General features: G+C 38.9%; 1 protein-coding gene across 3 annotated transcripts in view; it reads right to left on the bottom strand.

The window, feature by feature from the left end:
* The window catches only part of Nup155 (nucleoporin 155), a 54,346-nt gene that overhangs the window by 30,676 nt on the left and 3,905 nt on the right, over nucleotides 1–19,765 (bottom strand). For all 3 annotated transcript variants that reach the window (XR_003711414.1, XM_028767623.1, XM_028767624.1), the window contains exons 3-15: nucleotides 18,586–18,682; nucleotides 16,684–16,754; nucleotides 15,971–16,063; nucleotides 15,126–15,292; nucleotides 14,355–14,460; nucleotides 13,245–13,318; nucleotides 12,202–12,293; nucleotides 10,754–10,851; nucleotides 10,114–10,266; nucleotides 6,521–6,621; nucleotides 3,851–4,021; nucleotides 2,226–2,336; nucleotides 1,135–1,229 (exon numbers count right to left, since the gene is read on the bottom strand). Coding sequence is in view for 2 of the 3 variants with exons in the window: in XM_028767623.1 (XP_028623456.1) it covers nucleotides 1,135–1,229; nucleotides 2,226–2,336; nucleotides 3,851–4,021; nucleotides 6,521–6,621; nucleotides 10,114–10,266; nucleotides 10,754–10,851; nucleotides 12,202–12,293; nucleotides 13,245–13,318; nucleotides 14,355–14,460; nucleotides 15,126–15,292; nucleotides 15,971–16,063; nucleotides 16,684–16,754; nucleotides 18,586–18,682 (1,429 nt within the window). In the remaining variant the exon portion in view is untranslated. The remainder of the gene's footprint in view (nucleotides 1–1,134; nucleotides 1,230–2,225; nucleotides 2,337–3,850; nucleotides 4,022–6,520; nucleotides 6,622–10,113; nucleotides 10,267–10,753; nucleotides 10,852–12,201; nucleotides 12,294–13,244; nucleotides 13,319–14,354; nucleotides 14,461–15,125; nucleotides 15,293–15,970; nucleotides 16,064–16,683; nucleotides 16,755–18,585; nucleotides 18,683–19,765) is intronic.

Genomic DNA, 19,765 nt, shown 5'->3' with positions numbered 1-19,765 from the left:
ATTTCTGGCTAAATATTTTATAGAAAGAAAATCTCTTGAGGCTAGGGCATAGGTTACTGGCACAATGCTTGTCTAGTGAATCCTGGTTGAATCCCCAGTACTGCAAAAACCAAAAACATGAAAACAAATACAAAAAAACCAATAAGAAACCAGATGTTTAAAAACTATCTCTGACACCAAGTTTCCTTCCTGTGACTCAGAATCCCTCAGCACCATTGATGCCCATGCTCTAGAACCGGTTGTTTGAGGAAGTAAGGATGATGGAGGAGCGATGATGGTAAAAAGTGTAAACAGAGGTCAAAAGACGTAAACCCAGAGAACAGTGATGCACACACTATGCGCCTTAGCCTGTTCCATAGGCATTACTATCTTTCTAGATTTTACTCTTACTAACGAAGGTTAATAATTTGCCTATTTTCCCATTTGGCAAAGCCTTAAACTATCGCAGCAGTATCAAATAAAAGTGGCCAGTGGCCTAAAAATGGTGTCTCTTTAATCCTAGCACTCAGCCAACACAGGCTGAATGGTGAGTCCCTGTCTACAAACAAACAAACAAACAAACAAACAAACACCACTACCAACGACAGAAAATCCCAGGCTGCAGAGAGAGTCCAGCAGTTAAGCGCACAGGGCAGACTTGCAGAGGACCTGGGTACTATATTCTGCATCCACATGGAAGCTCCTAACTGTCAAAAACTGGAGTCTCAGGGAATCCATTGCACTCTTCTGCTTCCCAACAGTACTGCATGCATGAGCTACATAGTTGCATGCAGGAAAATATTTATACACACAAAGTAATTGCTTAGTGGCCCTGGAGATTGAGCTTAGCATGTATAAGACCCTAGGTTCAATTTCTAGTACCAACAAACCAACCAACCAACCAACCAACAAAAAAAGCAGGTTTTCTATATATAAATATTTCACAATATTTTTCAAGTATTTGATGAACACTTTTGGACTAAGGATGTAACTCTGTGGTACAGTGCTGTTTACATAGCATGAGCAAAAACCAAACAAACAAAACAACCAAACAAAAAGACCAAAAACAAACCTATGTTTAACTCTCCAAATTCCCCACAACCAAAGTGGCTGAGTATATCAACAGACTCTCTTTCTCTCTCTCCCCTGACATACCTAAAGAATGCCCGCGCAGCCCAAGCAGACACTTCTCTGTCACAGGCGGCAGTGGAACAAGCAAGAATAAGGCAAGTTGCACAAGCTTGGTCTTCCTGAAAGGGAAAAAAACCTGTACTTTAAAGATAAATCCAGCGTTTAAGCAAGTGCTCAATAAATACTTGCTGATGGAATGAAATCAACTGACATGAAGAGAGCAAACAGCCCAGAAGTAAAGTTTAGCTTTAACACTGATGTATTAAAGATACTTTACTAAGATTTTGATCAACTGTTATTCTATTTTAATCTTGTACTCTATCTTTTAGAAATTATCAGTAAGAACCAACATTTATTGAGTACCTATCATGTGCTAGGCACTATTTTAATAATCTAGTATTGCCAGGCAATGGTGGTGCATGCCTTTAATCCCAGCACTCAGGAGGCAGAGGCGGGAGCATCTCCGAGTTGGAGCCCAGCCTGGCCTACATACACAGTTCCTGGACTGCCAGGGATACATAAAGAATCCTGTCTCAAACAAACCAATCCAGTGTTTATTAGTTCTTATAGCACATAGTGCTGCAGTATAATCAGTTTACATACAACTAAAGCTTAGTGAATACAAGTATCTCACTCCATTGGGGTTTTTAGCAGATAGTCTGAATCCTGAATCTGTACACTTAACTTTAATGAGAAAGTGGTAATTTTAAATAAGGCTTCTCAGTTTTAAATCTATCAATGCTAATATGGCTATTAATTACTAATGTCTCCATATTTTGCCTCAAGTTACTGCCTTAGGGTTATTCCATGTGACTGGGAACATACACACATGTGCATGCTCATAAAGTAACGACTGGTGCTTTGAATAAAAAGTATATTTATTATACAACTTCAATATCACATTTTTATTATACCTTAATAAGAATGTGTCAAAATCAGAGAATAAACGTGAAAGAGCCTTGTAACATTACTATTCTCAAATTCAATACATACGTGTTGATTCGAGTAAAAAAGAGAACAAATAATCTGCGTAATACAATGTTTTACTTCTAGTTTATAAACTAAATATTTTACAGCTTCTTTATTTACAACCCCTCCCTGCAGTGCATAGTTACCTGATGTAATTTGAAGAATCTCTCGATCTCTTCTCCATCCCCTCCCACGTTACTCACAAGCAGATGTCTCAGCTGGTCTACGGGTCTAAGCTTGTGAAACATGAGACTACCCTAAGAAATCAAAAAGGAGAAATAACAGGAGAAAGCAGTTACCAAGCCTGACTGGTGTAGGGTTGGAGATACAGCTCAGAGTAGAGCCCTAGCCTGGCACACACAGCCCCTAAGTTCTCTCCCCACTAATACACACACACAAAAAACCTGGCTGGAACTAACCAACTGCTGTCTTACTTAATAACAAGCAACTCCAAGAACACAAAATGAAGTCAGCAAGATTAAATTTCCATATCTGCAAAAATTAACCTTGCCCTTCTCATGCTGCCTCCCAACCAAGAGAATCAGTCACATTATTCACTGGTTATATTAGCACATGTATCTATTTGTACAATAATAAAGCAAGATCCTTAGTCACCCGGTATACCAGGATACACTCCACACAAATAGAAGGTTTAGAGGGCAAAATTATAACTAAAATACAAAAACTTAATATCTACAATACATAAATCGTAACAAATCTTGACATAATAAATGACAACCCTAACGAGATGGTGATATAGCAGTCTACCCTTATGCTCATGGCACAGATTAGAACACTACACCCACCCTTAGGTGCTCAGAACTGCATTTCCAAATCCTATAAACAGTAAGAATAGCAGAACAAAAGAAGATGTGACACCCAAGACAGGCACTGAGTGATTAAAATGAAGCATCACACATCACATGGAGATGGAGAGGGGCCAAGCATTAGGCAATGCATTATGCTACTCAGAGTGCCTTGCAGTTTAGTGTGTACAAATGTTCCCCTTAATTTTCAGACTTCATTTGATGGGGAAAGAGAAGAAACTAAAACTTTGGAAAGCAAAATCATAGAAAAGGAAGCATCACTATATAGAACAGAAACTGACAGTATACAGCAATATAAACATTGAAAAGGTGGTTAAACTCATCTTACTAGACAGTAAAACGTATTAGGGAAGGTTATCATTAGGGAAGGGTATTCACAGAAATGACTTGTGAATATGCACACATATACTTGGTATAAGCAGAATTAGCACCACAGCATTAAGGATGCACATGAAATAAGAAAAAATAGTTAACCAGGGCACATTTACACAAAAAATTACTGCCAAATACAAATTAGAAGTATAGGTAGAAAAATCTAAAAAGGATATTTTTGAACTTTAAAGATGTAGGACACTGTATAGAATGTGAGCATTTACTTAGAAATATTTACATTATATTCTCTTAATTTATCTGTAAATATATAGATATTGATAACACAGATATCTGGATAGGAGACTTCATTTTATGTATTTTCTAGGGCAATTCACTACTGTTAAAAAATTAAGAGTAAACATTTATAAAGCACTTAAAAATAATTCCATGAAGTGACATCTCAGAGTATTTGACAAAAATATTAAGTAACGAGACCAGGGTAATGGCACAGCAGTAGTGTCTGCCAAGCATGCAGCAGTTCTGAGTCAACTGTCAGCACTGCAATGAAGAAACCAGACGTGAGCATACTCGCTATGGCTTCTTTCCTCGGTGGTAAGCAGATACGCACATACCTGTGCGGAGAGCAGGACGAATTTCTTTGGAGGTAACATGTGCTGTTGTACAACAACCGGCGAGTCGGTTATTGGAATATGATCTTTATTTAAAGGCGTGATTATTTTATCTACTTTTAATTCATCTATTGCAGACAGAGCCCAGGAATGACCATCAACACGGGTTGTCATCTAGAAAAAGGAAATATACTGTTTTCATATTTTGTTGAAGTTACACATGCCAAAGCATTTAGAAAACAAGAAAACACAAAAATAAAACAACCAAACTTCTCTAGTTCCAGCAACATGAATTATTCAGTATATACTTAGCTTTTTACTCTTTGTTTTGTTTTTAGAAACAGGGTTTCTCTGTGTAGCCCTGACTGTCCTTGAACTTGTAGATCAGGCTTGTCAGTCTACTCAGTGCTGGGATTAAAGGTGTGCGACACCACTGTCTGGGATCATATCACTGTCTGGGACCACACCACTGCCTGAGAGATTCCATTTCATTTCACGTGCACTGGTGTTTTGCCTGCATGTGCCTGTGTGAGAGTGTCCAATCTCCTGGAAGTGGATTAACAGAAAGATGAAAGCTGCCATGTGTGCTGTGACTTGAACCCAGGTCCTCTGGAAGAGGTGAGACTGGGCCTTCATCTTCTACCCACTGTCCTGTGGAGAAGCATCCTACACTGTTCTAGAAACTGGGGGTTAAAATGCCCCAGCTAACTGAATGGTTTTATCTTCTGATAAACTGCTTGCTTGCTTATAAATTCCTGCAACTGCCAATCAGAATGTAGTTTTTCAGTTCTTTTCCTGTGCTCCCTGTAAAGCGCTTTCTGTGAGAAGTGTTTCTCTCACAATCCCACACAATTGCTGGCTGGTTCAATACAGACCCTCAATTTAGAATTTGGTTGTACTGAGTGGTCTTTAGGTCTCTACCTGCCAACAGTCCTAATTTTCTTTTCTTTTTTTCTTTTTCTTTTTTTTTGGTTTTTCGAGACAGGGTTTCTCTGTATAGCCCTGGCTGTCCTGGAACTCACTCTGTAGACCAGGCTAGCCTCGAACTCAGAAATCCGCCTGCCTCTGCCTCTCAAGTGCTGGGATTAAAGGCGTGCGCCACCACTGCCCGGCAAGTCCTGATTTTCATGACCACCTTCTGGTTACTACTGTAATTAATATCTTCACTTTTACAAAGTAACAAACTGAGGGTAGAAAACAAAATTTACTTAAAAGTAAGTCTTCAGCTAGGTGTGATGGTGAAGCTTCTAATTGCAGAATTAACAAGACTGACACAGGAGGATTACCATGAATTCCAGCCCAACTTGGGCTAAAATATCTAGTTCTAAACCAGATATAGAGAGCTAACAAACAAACAAGCAAATAAAAACATCCAAACAAATAAAGCCCTAAACCCCCGAAAAGCAGAGAGATCACAGCAGTGGAGACAGCAGGTTTGGCTGGACCTGGTTAGCACTTATGAAAGCTGAGCAGGGTGACTCGGACAGAGTGGGCCAGGACACTAGGGGAGAGAAAAGGGATGGCCCTCAGCTCATCACGGACCAGGAACTGACCTTAGCACAGCCTTGGTAGGTTCACAGTAGTGCGACTCCAAGTTCTAGATACATTAAAACTAACTCTCACCAGGCGGGATGATATACATCTTTAATCCCAGTGCTTAGGAGGCAGAGGTAGGCAGATCTTTGTGAGTTCAAGGGCAGCCTGGTCTACAAAGCAAGTCCAGGACAGCCAGGGCTCTCTTTCATAGAGAAACCTTGTACTACCACCACCAGCCACACACACATATACATTTTTAGAGCCCAGCATGGCATGCCTATAGTCCTAGCACTTGGGTAGAGGCCAGTGGGTCTCTGAGTTCATGGTTAGTCTGGTCTAGCCATCTATGGCTATATAATGAGACCTGACAAAAAGAAAGATTTTTGATTGTTTAGTGATTACTATAATCACCTCTGGTTTGACAGAGTTAAAAATAAAAATTACCAAGATTTATTTCTTTACTCTAAGACAGCTTTCTTTGGGGCTGGAGAGATGGCTGAGTTAAGAACACTTTCTAATCTTGGGAAGGACCCAGTTTTGATTCCCAGCATTTATATGTGATGGTGCAATTCCAGTTGAAGAAAACCCTTCACCCTCTTCTAACCTTAGTGGGTACTAGGCATGCACATAGTATACATACATACATACATACATACATTCATACATGCAGGAAAAGCACTAACACACATTAAATCTAAAAACCTAAAAAAATAAAAGGTATTTTTGTACACGAGTGCTCAGGTTTGTGTCTGTTAAGTGTATGTGCTCATTATTAGTATGTGAGTGTGCAAGGAAGCAAAAAGAGGGCATCAGTTCCCTTATAGCTAAAGCTACAGGTGTCTGTAAGGCACCTGATGAGAATGCGGGATCAGAGTTCCAGTCTTCCTGATTGAGCATCAAGTGCTCTGAACCTAGGCCCACGTCACCAGAGCCACTCTGAGAGTTCTAATCATGTATTACTATGGAAGCAGCCATAACTGGGAAGACAAACTTACTCAGCATTTCATTTCTCACCTAAAATGTTTATACTTGCAGTAGGGATGTGTCTAAACAGTTGAATGCTTAACATAACATGCAGACACTGGGTCTGATCCCCAACACCACACAACTTTTATTAAAAATCTCAAAGTTACTGACCTGAGTTTCCATCATTGGCTTTTGGAAAGGAAATGTATCATGGTTGACACACCATAAGATGTCATTATCTTCATTTTCTGAGGCTGTCATCAGTAAAATTCCTAAAAGTTAAACATACAGAATATTATTACATGATGCTAAATAATCTGCATTCCCAATAGCCTTAATATCAGCAATATATACAATCTATACAATGAAAGAAACAATCTAGTGGGGAAAGAAAAGGACTTTGCTTTTAAATAAATAGTGCATAGAAAAAAATCAGCTATCTAAAAATGTTTGCAAATAAATTGAACATGTATTTTTTTCACAATTTAGAGTGTCTGAGGCTAAAATATATTTTGTAATTGACTGGCTTATCAATTTCATTAACTTATAAAAGTTTACTCAGTATATAAATTTTTCTTAAAGTCAGTAACTTTTCAGTAGGCAAAATAGTCTATGTATGGTGAATTTAAATGCATCATGTTTCAAATAGACACAAGTGTCATGTATCCTTTCCTATGCTTGATTACAGCTCCTCTACATAAACTGTCCCCTTAAAACGGTCTTTAGTGACATCAATCTTGTGTCCATTATTGTTGTAGGCCAGGACCATGTTTAGGCAGTAAAATATTGAGTGCCACTAATTTATATTAATGTGGCAGAAGATAATTCTTAAATTCTAGTTTGTCAAACTTTGAAAACCTACAATCTTCAGGGCCTAAAGACATGGCAGTGGTTAAGAATACAGGCTGTGCAGAGGACCTGGGTTCCACTCCCAGCACTCACATGGGAGCTCACACTGTAACTTTAGTTCCAGAGGATCTGATGCCCTCTTCTAAATACCAGACATGCACATGATGCACAGACATACATGCAGGCAAAATAGCAATACACATAAAAGAATAAATTAGTTTAAAAAAGGAAAGGCTACAGGATTTATTGCATGCTATACAAATTGAGAACAATATCATTCTTTTCCAGAATATCTTTTCTGGGTTTAAAACTTAATTCTAGAGACAGAGGACGAAAGGGGAGATAAAACATAGAAACCTAACTTTATCTGTAATGGCTTCAAAGAGAATACAAATACTGTGAATTTAAAAAGAAGCGCATTTTCAAAAGTTGGAAGAGTGACCTAACTTTAAAATCTAAAACAGGGGACTGAGAAATGACTCAGAGGTCAGAGCTCATACTGATTTGCAGAGGACCTGAGCTCAGTTCCTAACACCCCGTAACTCCAACTTTAGGGGATGCCAATGCCTCAGGTTTTGGAGGGCACTGGCCCATATACACACATTCTGGACATAAAAGAGAGAGATAATTAAAAGTAAGTCTTAAAAGGAAAAGAAGAGGTGTGGTGGTATATGACTATTCTATATCCTCAGGAGGATCATGATTTCAAGGTTAGCCTGCCTGATTCAATGAGACCTTGTAACAAACAAAACAAACACAACCTACTACAAAACAACAGTGGTCAAAACTGTGACTAGCTTAAGCAGAAATATATAGGTCACTAGGCAGAACTGAGTCCAGAGACTCATCTCTATAGGCAATTCATACAAGACAATGGCAGAATCCAATAGTGAAAGATTTTTTAAAAAAACAAACAGTGCTTGCAAAACAATATCCAAAGCAAAAGAATAAAACAAAGTCCCTTCCTAGAGGTTAAACATGGAGGTAGCTGGAGGCAGGCAGAGAGATTCCTCAGCAGGCACTACGCTCTGGGTTTGAACTGTGGCACCATTTAAAAAACAACAACAAAAGCAAAGAAATACCTTCCTTTAGATGATACATAAAAATTACTAACAAAACTGGCAGATGGCTCATCAAATAAAGCTCTTGTCACAAAGACAATTGTTTGACCTGAGTTTGACCCCAGAAACTACTTGGGGGAGGGAGGAATGAACTCCTTGATGTCCTCTGACTTCACCCCATGACAGACATGTGCCTACACATATAGACCAACACAAAATACATTTTTAATATTAGAAGGAAAAAAAAACCCTACTAAATCTAAATCTAACAGTAAAATAATAAAGCACAGAGGGGATACTCAGATGAAATGACAATCCACAAATGCCAAAAATATCAGCAGGTCACTTCTTTGGATAAGGGACTTGTATCTAGAATATACAACGAATTCTCAATTCAGTAAGAGAAATAAAAGTAAAGGCTTGGAACCGTTGGTTTTTTGTTTGTTTGTTTGTTTTTGTTTTTTTTTTGCAAAGGAGAAAGTTAAGTGGCTGGTCAGCACCTGGAAAGCTGCCCGCCATCTTTAGCCACCAGATAAAAAGTAACTTCTCTTCCACTAAGATGGGAATAAACCAGAAACAAGTATTGGCAACAATGTAGCCCAAGTGAGTATGCCTTACACAATGGGCAAAAGTGTTAGCTGTCCTAGTTACTTTGAAAGACAGCCTGAGAGTCAGTCACAGGTAAACCAAAACCAAAGTGAGCACATGATCCAACAATTTCAATCCCAAAGAAATGAAAACAGATGTCCTTATACAAGCTTGACACAAACATTTACAGGAACAGGGCAATTCACTGTACAAAGTAGAAACAATGCGAATGCACCGTTTCCACAACTAAACATTATTTACAATAGAGAGGGAGCACAGGGCATGTTAGCTCTTCCCTGTAGTTCCAGTGAGTGACAGTGCTCAACAGGCAAAGGCGCCGGCTCCCTGACAACCTGGCTTGGTTCCTGGAACCCACCGGGCTGAACAAGAGCGCCTACCCCTAGAGCTGGCCTCTCATTCACACCAACAACTATCCCCACCTCTACATACATGCTAAGTTTTTTAAACTGGAGACACAGTGCTAATACCCATTATACCATCATTAATCTTTAAAGCATTGTGCTTAGTGCAACTCAATGTCAATCATATATTTTTCTATTTATATAAGATGTTCAAAATGGACAAATTACTAAGAAAAGGATGTCAAAGTTTTCCAGGGCTAGAACAATTGTCATTGGACATGGCGTTTTTCTGAGTAAGGAAAATATTATCAAGTTGGACAGTGGTGATCACTGTACAAGACTGAATAAACTAACACCCACCAATTTTTTATACTTTAGAAGGTTAAATTTCAATTATGAGTAATGTCTATAAAGTTATAATTTAAAGAGTGCTGTGATGATACAAAAAAATTCTTGCAAAGAAAAAGATGAAATATTGAACAATCACCTGGTATGATGGCACACATCTTTAACCCTAGCACTTAGGAGGCAGAGACAGGTAGATCTCTGAAAGTTCAAACACAGCCTGGTCTACAGAGAGGTCCAGGCCAGCCAGGGCTACACAGTGTGACACTGTCTCAAAAAAAAAAAAAAAAAGGTTGGTGGTAGTGATGCTCAGAAAGGTGGCTCAGCAGTTCAGAGAGCGCACTTGTTGCTCTTACAGAAAACCTGGGTTCAATTCCCAGCTCCCATGTGACAGCTCAAAGCTACCTGCAAACACTACCGTTCCAAGTCTGGTGCATTCTTCTGACCACCAATGCCACCAGACATGTTCATGGTGCAAGGATATAAATAAGGAAAACACTCACAGACATTAAAAAAAGAAAGTTAAGATTTATAAGATTTATAGGATTTCAGAACTTACCTTTACTATAAAGTGCTTTATGTACTTTCGAGGGCTTTTCGACTGTTGAAGATGCTGAGAATCCAGGAGGTAATCGGACGTGAACCAGTGTCAGTGTATTGGGCCGAGCTAACGGCTGTCTAAACGGACAAGTGCTGAAATACAGCCTCACACCTAACGAGACAGTAAACATATGCATTAGTAAAGATGTGAGGTAATACACGTGGGCTGGAGAAATCCCACACACACACAGACTTGAGCTGGAGAAATCCCACACACACAGACTTGAGCTGGAGAAATCCCACACACAAACAGACGTCTGCAAAAGCACACATCAATTTCCTCACTGGCCTAAAATGATAGACTAGGCACTTACACAAATTTCTAGAAAATGTCTAGAATTGAGCAGTGACTCGGTCTATTTCTGTAGCACGAACTTGTGACGAGCCAAGGGAACCTGTGTTTCAGTTAAGGTTCTGTCACTAAACACAAGCCATTTCACTTTACAGATCTGGCTATGTCTCACAATATTATGAGAGAAAACAGTATCCTCCACTAAAAAAGAATTCTCAACCCATCTTAATGAAGGAGTGAACAGTTCTAATTTTCCAATCCAAAATCACGAAAACAGGTAGAACAGCAGCTACAGAAACAAGCATACCTGCATGAGTGACAGCCAGTAACTGACAGTCCAGTGATTCAGAGTTCTCGATCACAGCTATCTGAACAATTGGCTTAAAAACGGAACGATCAATAGTCCTTTAAGAAACAAAAAAACTAAAGTTTATTCCTAATTTATAAAAAGTCAACATTGAGGCAGGTGTGGTGGCTCATGCTTTTAATCCTAGTACATAGAGACAGAGGCAGGTGGATCTCTGTGAGTTTGAGGCCAGCCTGATTTATGTATTGAGTTCCAGGATGGCCACATAGATAGGCTCTGTCTCAATAAGTAAGATTAATTCCTTAGAAAGCAACACAGTAGCAGAGGAAGTAGCAAAACTACAGTAGATGTACAGTTTTAAGATTAGCCCTCCGGTTGGTGAGATGGCTCAATGGTTAAGAGCACTAATTACTCTTCTGGAGGTCATGAGTTCAAAACCCAGAAATCACATGATGGCTCACAACCATCCGTAATGAGATCTGATGCCCTCTTATGGGGTATCTGAAGACAGCTACAGTGTGCTTACACATAATAAATAAAACCTTTGGGCTAGAACAAGAGGGAGAAGGGAAGGGGTTAAAAAAAAAAAAAAGACTAGCCCTCTTTACAAACCACTAAAAAGACCATTAGCAAATGTGAAACCTCAGTTATACATTGAGGAGAATGTCTGCAGATCACTAAGGAATTTAGGAGGTTTGCAACAATCAGTTCAGCATCCAATACCAAATTCCTTAGACTTCACATTGGGTTCTAGCCCTGTAAGAAGCCAAAGGAATCCATTATTTCCTTTAGTTTCAGTTTTATCATGAATTATATGAGGATATTATCTCTATGAAATTCTAACTTGTATCATGTAGGCCTGTTGGAAGGGCAGAGTAGGGGACCATGCTATAATGTCTACAATATTTGCTGCAAAGAACCTGAGCTTAATGTTTCAAGGAAAAAGGCTAGAGGTCTAGCAAGTGGTAGAATGCTTGCCTAGTCTGAGGGAGACCTTGGATTTGATATTCAGAGCCTTTGAAAAAAAGGCCAAGAGGGTAAAATACAACAAGTACTTCACTTCCAACCAATATGAGAACAGTCAGTCTGAGCCTGGCAGTGGTGGCACACGCCTTTAATCCCAGCACTTGGGAGGCAGAGGCAGGCGGATTTCTGATTTCGAGGCCAGCCTGGACTACAGAGTGAGTTCCAGGACAGCCAGGAGTACACAGAGAGACCCTGTCTTGAAAAAACCAAGAGAACAGTCTGTAGCAACAAGGTTTCAAACACAGCTTATGGTGACACTCCATAACTCATAATCTTTTAGAGATGTTTGAAGGAATAATCTCATCTTAGTATAGTACATAATATATACATATTACATGTTATAAAATGAACATATTACATATACTAATCATAAACAGTATAAATGTTTGCAAACGAAACATTGACAGTAAAGTACACATTACCTAGCAATGTTTCCAGCAGCAGAGACAATGGCACTCTGTGAAACTGAAGCAACTCTACTCATCCCCTGTCCATCATGGCCTAAGTCATAAACCTGAGAATAAAATATTCTTCTTTAGACACAATTACATAGCATATACATAATATTAAATTTAGCTTGTCCCCTTAAAGAAGAGTTAAGTTGGTACTTAATAGACATTAAAATGTTTGAAATCTCACTAGACAAACAAATAATAAACAATGGCCTAAGAAGTGGTTTGAGGTGTTTATTTGAAAAGCAGACAAATGAAGGCAAGCAAGGTGACACACAGGAGCAATCCAGACTGGGAGGTGGAGGCAGGAGAAGAGCTCAAGGCCACCCTTGGTTACACAACAAACTTAAGGCCAGTCTGACTTACATGAAAACTTGTCTCAAACAACAACAAAGTTCACAGTTCACAGGAAGTTTGAATACTTAAGTCTTCCTTGTAACACAGTTATGTAAGCAGGTAAGGTAATCCACTCGCTACAGGTACTGGCCGCTACCAGCCTCACACCTTGAGTTCCATCTCTCGATCTCACAGCAGAAAGAGAAAACTGACTCTAAGTTATCCTCTCCTTCTGCATGTGGGCTGTGTCACATAGGTGTGCATACACACATTTGTACACACAGAGACAATAATTTTTTAAAAATTAGAAAATAGCTGGGCAGTGGTGGCGCACGCCTTTAATCCCAGTACTTGGGAGGCAGAGGCAGGCGGATTTCTGAGTTCGAGAGTTCGAGGTTAGCCTGGTCTACAGAGTGAGTTCCAGGACAGCCAGGGCTACAAAGAGAAACCCTGTTTCGAAAAGACCCCCCCCCCCAAAAAAAAAAGAAATTAGAAAATAATGGGAGTGGATGGGGAGGTGAGACAGGGGAGTGGGGAATGAGATGGGGGTTTTCGGACGGGAAATCGGGAAGAGAGACAACATTTGATATGTAAATAAATAAAATAACTCATAAAAAATAGACAATAAAACAGTAATGCCTTTGTAATCTTAAATGGTAGCAAATATGCATATTTACCTGTATCACTCCTTTCTCTGATCGTGTATACAAAATATTTCTGGAATTATCAATTTCAATTTGAACAATAGGATCTAAAAGTAAAACAAGAGAAGAAAATCCAGCCCTAAGGATTATCAATTAGACACAGGATCCATTCACAACAAATTAAAACTGCTGCATTAGGATTTGCATTCAGGCGCTTTCTGCTCTCTTGCTTGCTTGTTAGAGTCTATAATGTTCCCGACCCAGGAACATTCAAATTAGACAAAGACGTCAAATACTGACAGGGTCACGTGTATCATAAACAACTTACACTATTAGGCAAGATACTGGATGTTGCTCTCCAGTCATCTTGGCTTGCAGCAGGCTATGGTACAAGGACTGCTTAGAGTCTGAGAAATACATTTATTAAGAGTTCCAAAGCCAGACGGGGCTATAGAACAAAACTTGGTCTTAAAACAAAAACAACTTATTCTGTCTTCTAAGTGAATTTTTAACTCTTTATGCAGCCGAGGCTAGTCTTGAATATACAAAAATTATCATGTCTCTGCCTGTCAAGAACTGAAATTAGAGGTATGTGCCACTATGCCTAGTTTAGATTATTCCTTCATTCAGTAATACTTAACAAATTATTTACTATATATATGCTAGAAACACAAAGATTGTTACACTCCTAATTTTTCAATAAAAACAAAGCATGACATCTAGGTAGGACAGCTCAGTGGTAAGGAGCACTTTCTAGCCAGGTGGTGAACCATGCCTTAATCCTACAAAGTTATGCTTCTATGTTCACTAAAACTCAAGGATATAAAGTTTCACAGGGAATTTGCCCTTGACCCTTTATCACAAATACAAATTAGTCTTTTACTTTTGCATGTCACACCCCCTTTGTGGTTTAAGTAGGGAAGCTGTTTTGATTGAAGTTTTTAGGAAATAATTAACTTGAGAATAAAATCCATGTTTTTTCCATTTTATAATGCCTCTGGTCTTTAAGCGACTTCATAGACATATAACAAATGCAATTTAATATGACAAGCATTTTATCTGAGGATGAAAAGTTCTGAAGAAAATGTTAAGTCTTGAAGCATGAAAGTTTTGTTTTACTTGTCAAATGTGTTTCCTACTTACCATCTTCTGAGAATGTGAACTGCAGCAAGGAAGGCACGAGGAAGGAGAGTGAGCTCTTGGAGTGGTTTATCTTCCTACATCTTTGACTGAACCAGCCTGCTTCTGCCTTGGAGGAAAGACAAGCACAACATTTGTAATGCCACATAACCTAACAACTGTCTCCAGGCTTCTTAAAGCCTGCGAGTCTCCATGCTTCACCAGTGATTGTGACCACACTGAAACATCCTTTTCAAAACTACCTATGGAGTTTTATTTTGTAATTAAAACTACTAAATACAACAAATGACTTTCAAGACACATAAGTCAATGAAAAGCCAATTATAAAAATAAGTAACAGTAACCAAAGTAAAAACATACATTTATGAAAGTGTACAGTTTGCTTGTAGATCCACAAACACATGTACACAGGTATTTGTATGTGTATCAATACACATATACCAATGAGTAATCCTTTAACGACATACACCAGTCGGGTGAACATGTGACAGAGCTGATGATACAGCTCAGAGACACACTGTGTGTCTAACAGTTGTAACGTTCTGAGCTGAGTTTCAGAACCCTGACACTGTCCCACCAAGAAAAACAGCTTTTATTTTGGAAGGACTGGGTCTATAGGTGTGGAGCAGTGAAGGAAGACTATACTTTAAATTTATGCTTGAATATTCTCTCTAATAATATATGCTATGCAATTAGAAAATTAAAAGAAAAGCTTTTTTCTTCCTTTGCTACTGAGCAGAAGACAAGAACAAGTTTGTAAACATTAAGGCTTACTTGGTATGCTACTTCATACAAACAGCCGTCCTTGCCAGCCAAAAAAATTCTGCCATTATCCGTGGAGGTGATTGTTAAAAGGTAAGTGTTGTCCGTGGGAAGAGAATATAAAGGATCTGGAAGCAGCTGCATGCCACCACACATACTGTCATTAAGAATGCCAGAACCTGTATGTTTACAACAAGAAAAACCAATTTCTTAGCTTTTTGAAAGATTAAATAATTTCACATTATCTTGAAAACTGGTAATTTTACTAAATTCTTACTAAAATATTCCAAATTACATCTTTTATAAAGTTACCATAAAAACTTGAGGGGCTGGAGATGAGTCAGACTCAGTGGTCAAAGAGCACTTGATGCTACTGTAGAAGGCCTAGGTTCAGTTCTCAGCACCCATATGGCTGCTCACAAACACCTGTAACTTAACTTCCAAGGGAGCTAACTTCATCTTCTGTCCTCCTCCTCCATATATACAATGCATATGCATATGGACATACACACACACACAAACACACACTCAGGCAAAACATTCACACACATAAAATACAAATAAATATTCACAAAAAGTTTAACACATTGTCCAGGGATGTTGTTTAGTAGTAAATTGCTTGCATTCTAATATAGGGCTCTGAACTCAATTCCTAGCAACTCATGCACGCATAGCTTCACTCAAGATAATTTGGTAATCTTAAACTGCACCTAAAGTACACATATATATCACACAGTAAAATATCCAAGAAAAAACAAACTCAAATAGTGTGAGCATCTAGTATTGTAAGCATTATAATACTAATCTTCAACACAGTGTTATTTTAAAAAACCTAGTATATGAGTGGGTTACCATACCTGTTTGTACATTAGCATAGCTGAGTCCAAGAATTACTATATCCACAGGGGTTGCCAAAACCAACAAGTGTCTTACGTGAGGTTGAAAGATGCCTATGGCAAAGCAGACAAAGGCTAATTATATTCTGAAAAATACCTAGCAATTTAGACATGAATAAAATACGGTTTTACCATTAAAGTGAGCTCCTAATTAACCAGTAAAAGTCTGAATCCAGGTCAGCAAATTTTGATGTTTAAATATTGCTATGTTTAAAGTATTAAAGTACATAAACAGTAGGAAAAACTAACTCAGGAAATAAGTGGTTCAACATTTACTGTCATTTAAAAAAGTATCTTAACAGATTTTGGTTTACTGAACTATAAACATTTGTATTTGTATATCTTTAGTAACAGGAACACTATTGACAAAAGCCTAAAAGATAAAAGCAATCTAACCCCACTCAGTGCTGAGATTAAAGGCATGCACCACCACACCTAATTGAAAAAGGAAATTCAGATCACAGATACATGTATTATCTGTGAAGATTCGTATTAAATGAAGTGAGTTGGACACAAAATGACAAATACTATTAGAAAAAACTTATTCATATAAATAAAAAGTAGGATGGTTGCTGCCAGCCATTAGGAAAATAAGAATTTTTCTAATTCAGCTCTAAAACATTGGGAGACTGACTGTACAGTCATAATCTCATCCTGATAGTTTTACTTCTTACCAGCTTTTGGTTTCACAAGCCCCACAGCAAGAATTGTCTCACTGAGTCCATCGAAATAGGCAAGGTCGCCTCTGCCCAGAAGTAAAGAAAACATGTTAACATATATACATATATTAAGTCATAGTTACAATGCTCCTTATTAGTTGAAAAAAATGTAGACATAGACTAAAAACCTAAAACAGCAAACAAAACTAGGGAAAAATGAATACCCAGGCATATACAGTGTAAGGCTAAGGCAGAGAAACAGGTAAAGGTATACTGCCTTCGGAACAATTGCCCAACAGGGCTGCAAGCAATGACTATTAAGTCAACACCATCTCCTGCTGACACAGGGGCTGAACTCTGGGAAGGAGCTTGGAAAGCTTACTGTTAATTCTCCACCCTAACAAAGGGAAATTCTAAAGGAACTCGGAAACCCAAGCTAGCGAGATTACTACAGCAACAAACAAATCCAAAAGCCAACTCTTGCTATAATAAAGGCTAACCCATTGTACCCTAGCCAAAGGGGAGGCAAGGCATAGCCACGTCTCAAGAGAAGTATTTGTGAAATGAATGTATGTTAGATTTGAAAAGTAAAAATGCCACACATGTGATGACCTTTTAGAGTAATCACAGATCATTGTTATTATATCTAAAACACCCACAGAAACATCTAAACAGTTTTAACTAGAAGTATCTTTTCTACAGAATGTAAGTGGTCATACGGTATCAACTGTATGTTAGTTAAGTATTTTGAAGTGTGTTTGTGTGCACGTGCATGACTCTAAAAGGAGCACCAGTTATTCAATACAAGAGTACAGCTTAGGTACATGGGTCCTTCTTATGACATTTCCTAACTCAATAAGAATAATATGGATGACTCAAAATAGGGAACTGAGTAACTGAAATATAAAGTGCAAGTAAAACAAAACTGACCTCTAAAGCCAGGTGAGCAACCAGATCAATATACTACTCTATTTAAGGAATGCTGACTGTGGCTTTTATATTTTCTACATATTTAATTTACACACAAAGTCAAAAATCAAGAAATAACCAAATATTCATTTCATTAATTATCAGATTCACAGTCCATAGAAATGCAAAAAAAAAGTCTTTAAAATGTCAGATAAGGGACCATGACCAGGACCCACATGGTAGAAAGGGAGAATTTCAGACCTCCACATGTATGTATACTGTGGGACATACCCACACACCTAAACCCACTACCCCCCCCACATGTATACAAAAGAATTAAATATAATAAAAAAGTTAAAATGCCAAGTAAGAGCTCAAAAATACCAGTGTATAATCTTTTCTACAGACTACAAACTTGGAATTAATGCTTGCTTCTCAAGAGAAGTACTTCAGACACTGGGAATATTACTCAATGAAAGAATACTTGCCTAGCATGCATGAGACACTAGGTTTAATCCCAAGGACTACAAACACGCAAACCAACCAACAATAACAAACACACAAACAAACAAGAGCAGTACTTAGTATTGGGGAATGCAGCTCTGTGGAGTGCTTGCCATGAGAAGGCTCCAGCAGTACTAAGACCAACATTGTTTGAGAAATTGCTCCCAACTGAATCCACCTGTGCGACTGAGTATGCGCAGGTGAGCTAGTGTGTATGCGTGTACAGAGGCCAGAGGTTAGTCAATGTCGGGTGTCTTCTTTCACTCTCAACTTTACTTCTGAGACAATTTTTCTCACTGAATCCGGAGTTCACTGTTTCAGCTAAACCAGTAGGCCAGTAGTGCAGGCTCTTGTTTATATATAGCAAGCACTTACCCACTGAGCCGTCTCCCTAGCCCCAGATGACTGGTATGTACTGGCAAACACTGACTTCTAATGAGCAGAACATGAGATGCAACAAGCAGTAGAGGTTAGGAGAATCCCAAAGCTGCCTTCCATACGTACCCATCTTCATAGTTCCACATGAATATGTCACTGTCAATCGTAAGCCAAGCTCTGCTGATAGGGGGGAAAACACCCATCATGCAGTTACACTGCATATCTGCGGAAGCACGGATGTAAGGTGCAAAGAGTTTAATTACTTCCGTTTTTTCTCAATTTGTTCAATAGCTTTTGACTTAAACTTATGATTTAAAATGATATTTTATATTTACCACTCAGTGATATAGAGCTTGCCTGGTACCCATGAGGCTTCTGTCCACACTGCTTCCTTCTTTTCTCTTTCCTTCCCTCTCCCCTTTGCTTAAAAAATAAACACACATACATACACACATTAATATGTGTTTTGTCCTCAGGCCTATCTGCATGTCTGGTGCCTGTGGATGTCAGAAGAGGGCACTGGAGCCCCTGGACCTGGAGTCACAGAGAGTTGGGAGCCACCAAGTTGGTGCTGGGACTATAATCTGGGTCCTCGACAAGAGCAGCGCACGCTCTTAACTGCTCAGTCTTCTCCAGTTTCCAACAGGCTTTCTTTTTTTCTTGAGGCAGTCTCATTGTTAGCACAAGCTGGCCTGGAAGCTGTGATCCCCTTGTGTCATCTTCATGACTCTTGAGGTGACAGGCATGTACCACCATATTTACCCACGGCAACTATTCCATCCATCTATTCATTTCTTTCTCTTCTTTTTCCTTCTTTCTTCCTTTTTTTTTGAGACATGGTCTCACTATGTAGCTCTGTTTGTCTGTCCTGGACTCACTAATATAGACCAGGCTGGGCTTGACCTCATAAAGATCCACCTGCCTCTGCCTCCTAAGTGCTAGGACTAAAGGTGCATACAACCATGCCCATGTGTTATCTAACAGAAAGAAAATAAACTACTCAGGCACTCTTATTTTCAAGAAAGGTCTTACTATACAGCTCAGGTAGGTCACAAGAGTGCCAAATCCTCTGGAGTACTGGCATTACACCAGCATTCAAGGCTAAAAATTTAAAGATTGAACAGCTGGGCCTCAGGTATACTAGACATCCGAGCTTGACCTGTGACTCTAAAAAGAAAACTCTTGGGCTGGCGAGATAGCTCAGCAGTTAAGAGCACTGACTGCTCTTCCAGAGGACCCAAGTTCAGCTCTCAGCAACCACATGGTGGCTCACAACCATCTATAATGGGATCCGATGCCCTCTTCT

The sequence above is a fragment of the Grammomys surdaster genome, unplaced genomic scaffold (assembly GCF_004785775.1).
Source record: "Grammomys surdaster isolate TR1022 unplaced genomic scaffold, NIH_TR_1.0 174, whole genome shotgun sequence".
Taxonomy (NCBI): domain Eukaryota; kingdom Metazoa; phylum Chordata; class Mammalia; order Rodentia; family Muridae; genus Grammomys; species Grammomys surdaster.
Note: the sequence above shows the minus strand (reverse complement) of the source record. Positions and strands in the feature narration are given on the sequence as shown.